The sequence below is a fragment of the Chlorocebus sabaeus genome, chromosome 7 (assembly GCF_047675955.1).
Source record: "Chlorocebus sabaeus isolate Y175 chromosome 7, mChlSab1.0.hap1, whole genome shotgun sequence".
In the NCBI taxonomy this organism is placed as follows: Eukaryota; Metazoa; Chordata; class Mammalia; order Primates; family Cercopithecidae; genus Chlorocebus; species Chlorocebus sabaeus.
Window position 1 is genome coordinate 57,908,963 of NC_132910.1, and position 14,612 is coordinate 57,923,574.

At 35.3% G+C, this 14,612-nt stretch overlaps 1 protein-coding gene across 1 annotated transcript; it reads right to left on the reverse strand.

Annotated features, from left to right (window-relative positions):
- Positions 1-1,745: 1,745 nt before the first annotated feature.
- GIMD1 (GIMAP family P-loop NTPase domain containing 1) lies at positions 1,746-13,077 on the reverse strand. The gene is made up of 3 exons (XM_007999469.3): positions 13,009-13,077; positions 11,347-11,741; positions 1,746-2,829 (listed from the first exon to the last, which is right to left on the reverse strand). The coding sequence occupies exons 1-3, from the start codon at positions 13,073-13,075 to the stop codon at positions 2,569-2,571; spliced, it is 723 nt and encodes a 240-aa protein (XP_007997660.3). The 5' UTR covers positions 13,076-13,077; the 3' UTR covers positions 1,746-2,568.
- Positions 13,078-14,612: the final 1,535 nt, after the last annotated feature.

A 14,612-nucleotide genomic window follows, 5' to 3' on the forward strand; every position in this document is an offset into this window, starting at 1 on the left:
ATGAAAACTTGTTTTTAAGTAGAAAAGTTCTATATATTTTTATGTGTTTATATGTTCTGTGTGGGGGTAATTATCCGGACATGAAGAAAAATAGAAACAATGGACACCAGGCTTTTGGTTGGCATCGGTTATCTGTAATGGGCAGATTTGCAAGGAGAAGAGGAGAGAGGTAAAGGCAAAGCAAAAAAAGCCACATAAGACTGCTAAAAGAAAATAAAGTATGTAATATTACCACATTTAAGCACTGATGTGAAAATGGATGTGTGTGTATATACACACACACATACACAGTAGGAATACCTTATCTAGAGGGAATATATTCCAAGACCCCAATGGATGCCTGAAGCCAAGGAGAGTACTGAGCCCTAAACATACTATGTTTTCCTATATGTACATTCCTGTGATAAAGTTTAGTTTGTAAATTAGACACAGTAGGAGATTGGCAACATAACTAATAATAAACTAGAATAATTATAACAATATACTGTAATAAAAGTTATGTGAATGTGGTCTCTCTCTTAAGATACCTTATAGTATGTAATATTTTCAGATTGCAATTGACCACAGGTAACTGAAACTACAGAAAGTGAAATCACAGATAAGGGGCGATACTGTATATGCAAATATAAAAATAAATAATTCAGGGAAGAACATCACAGAAATCCTCTTTGACTAAAAGCTCCTCTCTATTAATCATCAATATCAGGCCAGCCTCACAGAGCTTAAATCCTTAATGTTCTGCACCATAAATATTTCCTGAAATGAACTAGTATTTGTGTTCTAGAAAAGTTAACTGACAACACATAAATGAAGCATATGAAGAACTTAACACCTGAATTCTTTTCCATCCTCCTTTTCTCCAGCAGTCACCATGGTTTCAACTTCTTAGCATCAAGTCTCTTTCTCTGTCCCAAGCCCCCCAAACCCGTGGGGCAGTGTCAGTTCTCACTGCACTTCCAAACTCTGCACCATTGTTGAGTCTCCTACTTCTCAGTCCAGGGCCCACAGCATAGGAGAAAGAGGTCATGCAAAGAAATAAGTGAGATATTGTTTTAAGTTGGAATCTGTATTATGCTTTCCTATAGAAACACTGTATAAATCTAGCACAAATTCAAACATGTACTGGAGTTCACGTAATGTTGTGCATTGAAGTAGGCTTTTGAAGACTATTCTGGGAGAATAACCACCAGCTGTAATCCTGTTTCTAATGGAAAATCCAAATCCAGTATATTGTACACCAAAAAAGCAAACAAAAAAAAACTCCTTATAAATTAGATTATAAAAACAAACTGTTTGTAAATTGGGAACTATCTTTGTGAAAGAATTTTATAAATTATGAAGTTTGTATACAAATATTTATGAAAGTGAACTGATTTTGACTTGCTGGTGGACTTCACTCATATGACTGATTAGAATTATTTTCCTTCAATTTTCACTGCTACCATTGGGACCATCCTGAAGCTCTCCACTAAACCATAGTGGCCAACCTTCAAAGGTAGAAGGTCTTTGGTCAAGGCTTTATTCATAGTCAATTATCACAATTGTTATACTCATTTTTGCAAAAGGGCTTGCTCTGAGTTTTTACCAAATGTTTCCAAACTGAAATAGAAACCACAGGTTACAAGGAAGTGGAAAAGAAAATTAACATATTGTAAGCAACTACCATGTGCCAGGGTGTTTAATCATTACAATAACTATGAGTAGGTATTCCAAAGAAGGAAACAGACTCTGACAAGTTTAAACAATTTTTTTTTTTTTCTGGCAGTAAGTAAGCAGTCAAGCTAGTTTCTTTTTAATGGATAATAACTAATTATTTTTAACTTTTATTTAAATATACCATATACAAGTAGTTTATAAATCACAAGTGTTTGTTGTTGCATTTTCACAAAGTGAACAAATCCTGTGAAACCAGGCTCCAAATCAAGAGAACAAAAGAACATGACCAGAATCTCAGAAGCCACACCAAGTGTAACCTTTCACTCACAATCCCCTCCCTAGGGTTAACCACTCTCCCGATTTCCAGCACTTCTACCATCAGAGTAGTTTAGATTACATTTGTTTTACTGTTTTTGAACTTTCTGCACACGGAATCATGGAGTATGTACTCTTTTATGTCTGGCTTATTTTTCAACATTGTGTTTGAGCAATTCACTGGTATTGTTACATAGAGTTGAGCTTGCTTATTCTAATATCCCACTGTGGGAACGTACCACAGTTTACTTAACCATTCTACTATTAATAGACATTTGAATACTCTGTATGTTTAACTTTTGGATAGTATAGTTCCATGAACATTATTGTACATACGTGTCTTCTAGTACACAAATATACACATTTATGTTGGATATATACTCAGGAATGTAATTGCTATGTCATGGGATCTGCATTAGAAATCTTGAATCATTGATGTTTTTTTTAGCTTCCAGTTTTCCAAGTGGTTATACCAATGTACACTCTCACCAGCAGCATATCAGAATACTTATGGTTCACATTCATGTCAATAAAGGCATTCTTTGTAGCTAGGCTTCTGACTCCGATACCCAATGCTCCTTTCCTTTCACCTAAATTTCATTTAAAGGTAAGAACTTGGTAACAATTCTTTTTTATAAATTCCATGATTCTTTCTAAGATTTTCATTCGTTGTTCATTGAGTGATTTTCCTTTTTTATACTGGAAAATATATTTGTGCTGAATAGAATTTAGCAGTGTTATCAGGGTATCAGAGGCCTCATGTATATATTTATCTTCAGTAAACCCAGCCTCTTCTATTTTTTCTGCATGGGTAAAAAGAATGGCTGTGTAATTCATCCAAGCATGCCCAAGAAGTTCCTGAAAGAGAGAAGTTAAATAGCTATTGAACTTGAACTATATTCCTCAAACATGAGCAAAGGATTTATTATGGTCCAATATAGATAGCCAGCAGATCCATATTATTATGTTTCTGAAAGCTGACATACGAAGTAGGAAATGAAGACAGGGTCAAGTATTGTAAGCAAATGGAGGGAAAGGGCTTGACTTTCTGAAAAAGGCAGGATCAAACAGATAATTAAATTCTCTCTGTTATTTTGCTATGATAATTGATATATACACAACCTCAAAACTGCATTGCTGCATAGATTTTTCAACATTCAGTAATCATTTATACTTGTCTATCTGGTTCCATTTATACTTGTCTGACTACCTGACTCCATTAAAGCCACTGAATTTAAGTCAGAGGACCTTGGTCAAGGGAATTGTTTTATCTTTTACTTTTTGTAGAAATATGTTATCATTATCATTACAAGCATCTACTAAAGATATGAAATTACATAATCTGTTAAGAATCTATTGATTAATCAGGTGACATGTAATGGAAAAGCTAAGATAAAAATACATTTGGTGATTTGGAAGAACCACAAAATATTATTACTAAGATTCTCATCTTCCTGAATTCACATGCTTAAAATGGAACACAATTTATCTGATGACTTCCTCTAACGTGGTTGAAAAACACTGAAGAGTGGCGTTCCTTTGTTTTATTAATATGTGGAAGTTGGTTATGTAATAAATTCTTGTTTGATTAGTGAATATAAGCTGATATAAAGCAGAAGTAACAGCATGTGGCAAATTGTTTGTGTAATATGAAAGGCATCTAGAAATAACCCTTGAACTTTTTTGGATATTTCCAAAGTTATATGAAATCACAACGTGACAACAAAATAACATTCCCTCCATTCCGAACCATACTATTACCAAAATATTTCCAAAACTACTACCAGTTTATAGCAAGAAAAATACAAAATGCCTAGGAATAAACATAATAAGAAACACCAAGACTTCTAATAATCAGAAGAAAGAAAGAAGAGAGAAAAACTAACATTTAGTGCCAGATATTATGCTAAGCACTTTACATGCTTTACCTCATTTGAAGCTTAATACAATTCTTTGTGGGAGATACTATTATTTTCTCCATTATGATATTGGCAAACTGACTTACAGACTTTGAGTTATATGTATTAACACGAACCCTGGTTTTCAAAAATTATTGAAAATATTGAAAGACAGTCTGGGAAATCATTTTCAATGTACATAAAAAATACAGGATTAGAATTTATAATATTGAAAAATTGAAAAGAAAGACAAAAAGAATGAAATAAGTAAGAAAACAAAAAAGGAAGAAAGGAGAAAGGAAGGAAGGAAGGCAAGAAGGCAAGCAATCGGGAGTAAGGAAGGAAGGAATCTGGATATGTAAATCTAACATGAAAATACTCATGAGAACTATGGGACAAAACATTTAAAATTAGAAACATCACAATCATGGTTACCAATTACAACTGATACAGTCTGGCTTTTATCAGAGTCATTTATTTATACATCAGTTTTTACAACTTCATAGTGAACTCTTTGAAGGCAAGATTCGTGTCTTTCCATATCAATCAAAGCTTTCAGCACATTGTAAATTCTCAGTAAACATCTGTTAAATTAATTTGGAATTTAGACCCTCATTATCATCTCAAATAGAAGGCTTAGGGTTCTATTTATTTCTTTTCAGGGTTTGGTTTTGAAGTATAATTAATCTTTGTAAAACTACTTCTTCTTTTTTTTTTTTTTCTTTTGCAGTTTATTACCACGAATTTGCCTGTAGTCTAGACTTTCTATTTTCTCTTCAGAGGGACTCTTTCAAGGAATAGGCACAAAATTTTTCATCATATCTGTTCAAAATTTGTCTACGTATACCCACCATAGAATAACTGCGTATTTCTATTCCTCCTAAAAATACCCTGCTTAAAGTTTGACGATCAGTATGTTAGGGAATAATTATTGTAATAGAAAGATTCTAAACATTAAAAAATAATTGTTTAAAAAGTTAGTATTCATATAATGTCAACATCCCATTTTGCCTAATGGTAACAGCAAAATTAGCAGACCTCTTTAGAGTCTGTTGCATATTCAGTATACTGTAACAGATCTCTGCTGGAAGAGGAGTCACAGAGTTGCAAAGTAAATGAACAGTGATGTTATGGGTTGAATTGCATCCTCCCCCAAACTCATGTGTTGAAATTCTGATCCCTAGTTCTTCCGAATGTGATCTTATTTGGAAATAGGGTCATTGCAAACATAATTTATTAACTTAAGGTCATTAGGGCGAGTCCCTGTCTAGTATGATTGGTGTCCTTATAAAAAAGGGAAACTTGGGCAAAGTCCCAGGAGAGTGCCATTCATACATGAAGATAGCCATCTACAAGCCAAAGAAAGAAGCCTGGAACAGATCTCTCACAGCCCTCAGAAGGAGCCAACCCTGACAACACCTTGATTTCAGCCTTCTAGCCTCCAGAACTGAAAGACAGTAAATACCGAGATTGTGGTACTTTGTTACAGCAGCCCTAGCAAACTAATGCAAGTGACTAAAAAAATTAATACAGTACTAAGTATATTAGATCTGGGCCCTGGGAATACAGTGATCCCTGAATCATTTGCATCAGAATCACCTGTGAGGCTTTCTAAAAATGCATTAGAACCATTAGGGCTAGATCCTGGAATTTGAATTTTATAAAGCACTTTAGATGATTTATTCCTTTTGCAAATATTTATTGAGGGTCTACTTTGTTCTAGGCATGTTCTACGTGGTAGGGACGGGTGTGGAACAAGACAGACATATTCTGTTTACACTTAGTGGAGATTTTTGTGTGCTGAATTAACTTAGAAAGGGAGACAGACAGGAAAGAAATATTTTGAATTTGTTTCAATTGCAAATCTGATAGAAATTATGTTAGCACTATAAAGGTGAGCATTTTGCCCATTTTGGGGTGGAGGTGGGAAGTAGGAGTAAAAAGGAAAGATCAGACAAAGTGCCTTGCATGTGATGATGCAGTGACCAGATTCTTAAAAAATACATAGAAATTAACAAAGTAATTAATGTAATCAAGCATGATTGAGATTGTACAGCATTAAGATTTTATTTCTAAACAAGTACAGCTATTGATCTTCAATCACTCTTACCTCTGAAAGTTTATCAAATTTAGAGCCAGACCTGATATTCACCAAGTACACTATGAATATGGTCACACTGGTTGTCAAATATCAAAATGTTTTCATGCAAATTATTAAATAGCTACTGCTCTTAACTCCTTGAGAGCCATCCTAAATTTACGCTTAGATATATATTGGCTGATGTGTGGACTTGTTATTAAATATTTTTGAGCCCCAGTGACTTAATGGAAAAGGTATTTGCCTCCTTAAATATTTTTGAAATATAGTATTGCTACAATAAAAGTGCACGTTAAATAAACTATTTTGCATAAACAGTCCTTTCTTGAGTTATATATCACAACACAGAATTATTTTCTTTCTAGGTTAGTACTTAATGAAGTAAATGGTTTAACTTTCGTAGTATTTCTTTTGTTCCTGTTTTTCTGTATTGTAACATTGACATGTTCCCTTTTGGTCTCCACCAGACATTTCCCGGAATTTAAACCACACTCTTATTCAGAGAAAATGAGTAAAAGCACCTAAGGAAAATAGATTTGTAAGCTCCATGCCACTTTAAAGTCCATGTGTTCAGCCACTGGGAAGTTTTTACATATTTATAATTATTTACGAAAGGATGTTAATATCTTAAACTGTGAGAGAAATTACACTTTTGAATTACTGCCAAAAACAGAAGAGAGTGGTTGATTTAGCTTAAAATCTTTAAGTCAATTTTGTCCAGAAAATAGTTGAGTATTTGAAAGTAGTGTTGCTTGCTGAATAGTCTTCATGTTAGTGGCCAAACATGTTCTCTATGGACCCAGAGAAAGAATAATTACAGTTGATTGATACCTCACGTAAAAATCCAAAAGCAAGATAAGTTAATGTAAGTTATCTGGTGTTAATAATTTAAATATAGTACTAAGCTAGATGAAAATTTTACAATCAATCATGAATTGTTTGCTTTCTGAGCGCTAATGGGTATGAGTCCATTTAGTCCTTTTGGGACAACTGGTTAGGATATAAACTTTGTTATCCAGGAACTACGTTCATTTTCCCAGGACCTCACCAGCCCTGCCCCATTTGTTTGTGGTTGATGAAATCATAGCATCTGGACTTTTTAGGGGGAAACTAAAAAAAAAAAAAAAAAGAAAAGCCAACTATGACATCAACTGAGAAAAAAATTATCATGGAACAGGAGGAAAATAAGGACCACTTTTTAAAATACTTTATGCTATTCCCTTACTCTCACCCCACTTAAAACATTACATGTTCCTTTTCAGAGAGCCAAAGCTGTATGATAATTTCTCATTAGGTCAGATCCAGAGAATATTCAACCTCAGAGATCATCTGTATAAACTGCCTCTTTTTACAGATGAGGGTATTGAGGACTTGTGGTGTCAAATGACTTGGCCAAAGTCATAGGACTAATGACTGGCAAGTTTGGACCTGGAACCAAGGTCCCCTGTCTTTCCCACTAAATTGGGGCTTTTCAGTTTAACCATACTAAGCCAGTGAGGATTTTTCCAGATTTTTTTCTAAATTAATAAAAAAGTTACTTCTTATGGTTATAAATCAGGACCATGTAAACTTGATTTTACTCTATTTTCTTCTGAAGTCTACCAGGAAAAACCCAAAAAACACCATTTCCTAATTTTAGGATAAGACAAATACTAACAATAAAATAATAATGACCAGAGCTATTTGCTGTGCACTTGCCACGTGTCTGTGCCTAAGCTATATCATTTACTGTTAATAGGGTATTAATCCCACAAGTAACCCAATGAAGTACACACTACTGTCTTTCTCAGCTTACCAATGAAGTTTAGAGAAGTTACTTGCCCAAGATCACAAAGCAAATAAGTAGCTAAGACTTGAATACTTTAGAACCCATCTCTTAATCTCTATGCTATCTTGCCCGTATATAGTAGTTCATTTGAATGAGTCCTCATTCACAATCTCGGTAGTGATCATAACAATAACAATACTAGTAATACTTTACCATTTTCTGTGACCTTCTGTAAGCAGGTGCAATGCTGAGCATGATGTATTTATTAAATATAATGCTCAGAACTCTTTAACATACATAAAATTATCTTCATATTACAAGTAAGGAACTGAAACCAAGAAAGTTTTAGTAACATTTATAGTCATACACCTATAAAGTAATTAGGCCTGTTTTAAAACTAAATTCTAACAACTAAACCCATAATCTTAATTTAGTATTTTCAGGCTCTGAATTGGCTTTTCTGAGCTTTTTGTAAACATATTCGTCTGCAACATCAACAGTTCAGTTGTTGATTATGAAATAAAAGTACATGCTTGAAACTTGCTTGTACACAGTAATAATACATAATACCATAATAGTGGGGGGGGAAATGGACCGTAGGCAATACCTAGGCTCAATTCCTAGTGCAGCTTGGCTGTATGCTAGCTCTTTCCTTGAAGTGACTATATTATATCTTCTCTGATTCATTATTTGTGGGTTTGTAAACATTTAAATGAGATTCCAGATAACATTCGAATAAATTCTTCCTTCTATTTCTCGATTTTGGGGATATGACTCACTGATATCTCCATCATTTTACTGTAAATTAATACAGGCCTAACAAAAATAAAGAAAAAGGGATCATTTGGGGAAAATGTTACCATCGTCACAGCCGGCAGCATATAACTCCTCTGCAAAATATTAAAGTACAAATTGGGGAAGATATTTAAAGAGACAGCAGGGAGGCATGGGAAAGAAGAAGCTACTTCTCTGACTCTGGCTTGGTAGACTCTTTCCACAGAACTAGTCAGTGTCCCTGCAAAGGGGTAAAAGAAAGAAGGCAGGCACTCCATTCTCCATTTTGCATCAGCCAGGAAGAAAAAGAAATCCACAGTGTGCCTGAAACCTGAGGACCTAACAGCTTCTTGCTCCTTCCTAACAGCTGCTGGTCCTGTTGAATATTCAGACATTCTGCAACTGCTTCCAGTCTGTGAGCACATACAGATGGCTGCCACCAGCATCTGAGGCACCTTCAGGAAGATCATAAACAGCCAGCCTGTGCTTAAGTGACCATCAATTAAAGACTGTAGCAGAACCCAGGAATAGGTCTGCAGTGCTCCCAGGGATCGTAGGCCACTCAAGGTTATTAAACCTTGGCTGCTGATTTTCTTGAGAGACAAGTTATTTATTCAAGAAAGAAATATTTGGGATCTGAGCTTTGCTGTAGCTCATCTCCTCGCTGCCTTCAATTCCTGAATTGCACACTGATTTGGAAGGCAGCTGTAAGAGAAGACTATATGCCAAACATTGTTTTAAAAGACCAAAGACATGTAGGAATTGAGTTCACATGTATAAAAAAGCCTCACAGATGACATTGTTGTCCTATATCCTAAAACTAGTAAAACCTATTTTCAAAATGCATATCATTTAAAATAACCTTTTGGGCTCAGCATAGGTTCATGGTAGGGAAAAATATTGAGACATATGGAGAGAGTCAGGGTAGCTTTTGAAAAAGAATTGTTTATGTGTTTACTGAATTTACTGAATTATATCCATTTATAGCCTCAGCTAAATGTTTACTTAATAATAGGTTTAAATGAATTTTTAAGAACTGTCTAAAGATTATACCGATGTCATGGATGCAGGCTTCCCACCACTTGATTTCTACCAGAAACATTGTTTGAAATACAGGCTTTCACAATTTGGAGGAGGTTTTGGGCTTTCTTAGATCCCATATTGTTTTTTAATTGCAATCATCTTCTATTCTTCTTTACTTTTGTATAGCAGGTCCCTGGTTTTTCAGGAGTTGCATGATGAGGACTTTTTTTTAATGCTCTTGTCATCCTGATTTTTCCACTAGTTTCTTGTGATTATACATATGGCATTTTTTTTCATTTTTAGAAACATACACAGTTACCAAAAAACAATGTGTTTATCTGTCATGTAGAAGTATCTTTTCTAGTTGAAGGGAAAAAAATCTTCATTAAAACAAAGTAACTATCTTTCTGGGCTGTAACAAGGACTATGTCAGTATAAGCTGAGACTGAACCAAAAGAAGAGTAGCATTTTTACAAGTTCTACTTGAACAGAAAAGATCTGATCGCCATTCTGTATAAAGTTTAACTGTGGAGCTTCTAGTAGACCTGGTGTCTCTGAGCTCAGTGACTCATTGAGGTTCCTGAGTAATACTAGTGAAGTCCAGCAGCTATATTTAGATTGACTCAGACAAAGAAATCCACAGATTGAATAGAGCAGTTCAATGAACAGTTTCCAGGAATTGTTAGTAATAGTCTACACAGGACTGTGTGGACTATTGTTAGTAATAGTCCACACATCATACACACACACACATGTACACACACACACATACACACACAAACTCCCAACTCCCTCCATCTCCTAGCTGTGGTCATGCACAGGCCTCTTATCCAGCTCCTCTCCTGGAGACTGGCTGAATAAGTCTCCAACTTAGTGATCTATAACGAATGAACAAACAAACAAACAGGAATAGACCACCGGAGAAAGGTGGCATGTGTTATTTATGCTCAACCTGAGGTCCCTGTGGTCTTCTTATGGCTAGAATGGAGCAGTCACTTATGCTACAGCTGATAAGGCAAGCAAAGAATCTGAAGTTCCGAATTGTTTTCCTATAAAGAATGCATAACTCTCCCTTGAATGCCCACTATGACTTAAGTCTTATGAAGCCCCCTCTCATTCACTATACTACTTTGGCACTTAATGCGTTATCTTTTTCTGATTTATTTATCTAATTTTCCTCTTCTAGACTGTAAACTTTCTGAAGGAAGGGCTCGTGTCTCATTTACCAGTAATTAAGCACTGTTCAGATGCTCAGTAGAGTGTTCAATGACCAAGTCAGTGAATGAGCACCCATTTCTTGGTCAGCTATAAGAGATTGTCCCTTTGATGCTGAATGGATGTAAGTCAGCGTTTAAGTTCAGTGGTTCTAGGACCTGACTGTTTTTGAGAAATACATGGAAAGTTATGAAAATGCAGATATGCAGGCTCCACTCCTGGGAGTCTGTTTCAGCCCATTTTGGATCAATCTTCTTTAACAAACAGCCCAGTTGATTCTGATGCAGACAGTCCAGGGACAACATTTTGCAAACTTATTTGGGTTTTTTGTTCCAGGGGGTTGAGGCTTGGTTAACCTCTGAAATTTAATGTATCTTTTTTTTTTTTTTCCTACGAACCAGTTGTAAAATGACTGATTGGGTTCCTCTGAAGGAAGTCATAAAAATGACTTGGGAAAATCAAATAATTTTTACTGTTCCTAGGTGACCAACACTTAGTTGTTTAAATTACTATTTTTACCAGTTCATGGTTCTTTACTATTAAGATAATGCCCTCCAAGAGGTAATAATAGCATTAGTGCAATTGCATCTTAGTATTACCTGAATCATCTGGACTGGGTCAGTTACTTCCTGCCCACAGAAAGGTACATCTGCTCTCTGAACCAGGAGTGCAAGGTGGAGACCCTCTTGTCCGAAGTGATGTGCCAGAGCCTCTTTGACTTCCTGTTTCACATGCTTCTTGCTCAGCCTGCTGTGTGGATAACCTGGAGTGTCCAACACCTGGACTTGCAGGGTTACCTCTCGCCCCCCTCGACGCATGAAGCTATGGAGGTGACAACTGCGGCCTAGGCTACAGCATGTGGTCACAGAACAGGGAGCAAAGCTGCTGTGAAAGTCTGTGCTTCCCAGCAGAATGTTTCCAGCAGAACTTTTCCCACTCTGAGTCATGCCAAAGAGGGCCAAGTTGATGATTACCTTGTTGGGGTCTGTCATGGCTGTTGGAAAACAAAGGCATAGCATGTATAATGAGGCTTCTACATTCCCCCAATGTAAGGTTTCTTACCTGACCTGGTTGCACTCCAAGTAGGATTTGTTTTCCCTTCATTCATAGTGACTAAAGCATGGAGGAGAACTGCTCCACTAAAGCAGTGACAGAAGGGAATGTGGAAATAATATCAGTAGTTTACAATGAGAAGGGAGAGAAGTCAAACACAGATAAGGAAAGATTTAAGAAACAATAATTGCAGAAAATGAGGGAAAAAATCCCAAATTACATGAAGATCATATAAACCATCTTTAGGAGAAATATGTTAACTCATCAATGTGATAGGTGAGTTGGTTAAGGAAAAGGTGTTGACGTTCCTGAGCTCAGGGGCAAAGCTAGCAGTAGTATTTAAAGGTTATTCACTATTGGAAAAGTAAGAATAGAACAGTGGAAGAAACAACCCTTCTTGCATTTTTAACATCCCCCATCTTCCCACTTCCCGACCTACTGCCTGAATACACAAGTGGTATCTGCAAAAAATCATCCTTCCCGATTTCCTGAATGCTTCTTTCCTATGAAATATAAATAATGTTAAAGACGACTTCTGTTTTCCAAATTTTTTTTTTACAACCAGGGAACATTGGTGAAAATAAAAACTCCTTGTAATTCTGTTATAAAATAATTAATAAATCATCTCTATGGTTCATTAGTGTTAGTGTTGGCTCTTTAACGAAGAAAGTCAAGCCTAACACATTGGGCAGCTCAGTTAGAAGGAAGGAGAATCTTGGGAGACTCTATTCCATGTATAATACCTGTACAGTGGCTGATCCTTTGTACACAGCATAAGCCACCTATAGCATTTTAAGGTTATTGATCATTTTCACTAGATTTATAAGCAGAGTTACTTGCCAATTGCTAAAACTGACCACGCTGCTGATTCAGAAATAAAGACATTTTAATATTGCACATTTATTATTTTTGCTTATATCTTGTAACTTTACTACACAGTTTTAAGTACTGCAGGTCCTTCTTGTCCTTTAATGCCCCTCACTCCATTATACCCACATCCTAATATGAACACCTTGAAGGAGCTTCATACCTCCATGAAAAGACACTCATTTTGTAGGTTTCCCCAGTTCACACTAGCTCTCCCAGCTCATTCAGTGGTGTCAACTGCAGTGAGATGCAGTCAATTTCTTTTTACTCCTAAATCAGCGGTGTAATGTTTTTAGAAAATTAATTATGCAATCCCAATCCATTTGCTATATTTCACTTACCTTTTCCAGTCTTGAAAATGCTTTCTCCACAAAGATGTCTCTCGCCCTGGCACAGCTGTTCTTTCATATGAACTTTCACCTTCTGATAGCGTTATTGTACCACTCTGGGACTGACACCGTGTGTATTTTATTTAGTTAATCTATTACCAGATAGCCTCTTAATAAATGATTAGTTGTCTTCCCCTAATCAGCACTGACTATTTTATGACACCTGACAGACTTGTAATTTTAACAGGTACTGAAACATTCTATTTTTAGTATTTTTTTATTTAGTGCATTTCTTATAGGCAACAACTTATTTATAGCATAAAGAAATGCAAGATGGGTATTAAACAGAAATTAGACATTCTATAGCAATGATTACAATTTTTTCATGATCTACAACTAGATCATGACTTCACATCAGTATTTAGTTCATAATACTGTTCAAATTTTTTAAGATAATTCTTTTTGCTATATTCGTATAATAAAATGTATTATTTTATCCTAATTTATGAAACCACTGGGATGATTATATTGGCACATGCAGATTTCATATCAATTAATGAGAGTATATTTAAGGAAAGGAGTACAATTAACTATAACTTGAAGTCAAATACATTTTTTTCTTAACAACTTGGGTTTTATTTTCTTATTGAAAACTCAAATTTTATTTTTTCTACTTCTTAGTATATTACCCATCCTAATTCAAAATACTTTCTTGGTGCTTTAAGTAGTATGGCTATAGTATGATTCGTCTTCTCTTGTATTTCTCAAAAAGTCGATGAAATATGTATTTCTGGGTGAAAGAAACTTGGAGACATCTGGAATGTCTTACGACTTCATGGGCAGAGAGTTAAAAAGTCTTCTTTCTGTGTGGCTATGACAAGGAAAGCATGAACTGGCTTCCTTCATCTGATAAGCACATTGGGTTTCTTGAATGAAGCGGAAAGAATCTCCCCCAGGTGGCAGTAGCAGCCTGTTTCCTAAGAAGTGATTTTGAGCCAGAATTTATTTTAATTTTCTTCTGTAAATGGACATTCTTCAACCATCTACATAAACACATATTAATTGTGTGGGGGATTTTTTGAAGAAGAACAAAGTCAAATTTTCTTTGCTTTATTCTTTATAGAACACCGCAAGCATGAGCTCTTAGGTTTTCAACAACCACCGCCCCCCCGCCACGTCTTCAAAGTTACAGTTTAAATCATTTGCTGAATGCAACAGCTAACTGTTTAAAAAATAAAGTTCAGAATTCATGAGCATGATTATAAGTTCCAATAAGACTGATAATTTTGCTGATAATTTTTCATAAGTCTAAAGCAGGTTTTAGATTTGAGTCAATTTAGAGGTCTTATTCAGAATAATTTATTATTACATGATGTTGAAAGCTTGATTTTTTAATCAAGGTGAAAGAACAATTTGAAAAATTACATTTGCACAGACTTGGCTAAATATAATGTAGTAGGGATAAAAAAAATGTATTATCTTTTAACAGCTGACTGCCAAATTTCTCTTAGGAAGGATACTATCTGAGAAAATTGTTTAATTTAGCTACTTGAGGTAGAAAACAGGATCCTGAGAACATGAACTAAACTCGCAGAAATTACTGTAGTAGCCAATCT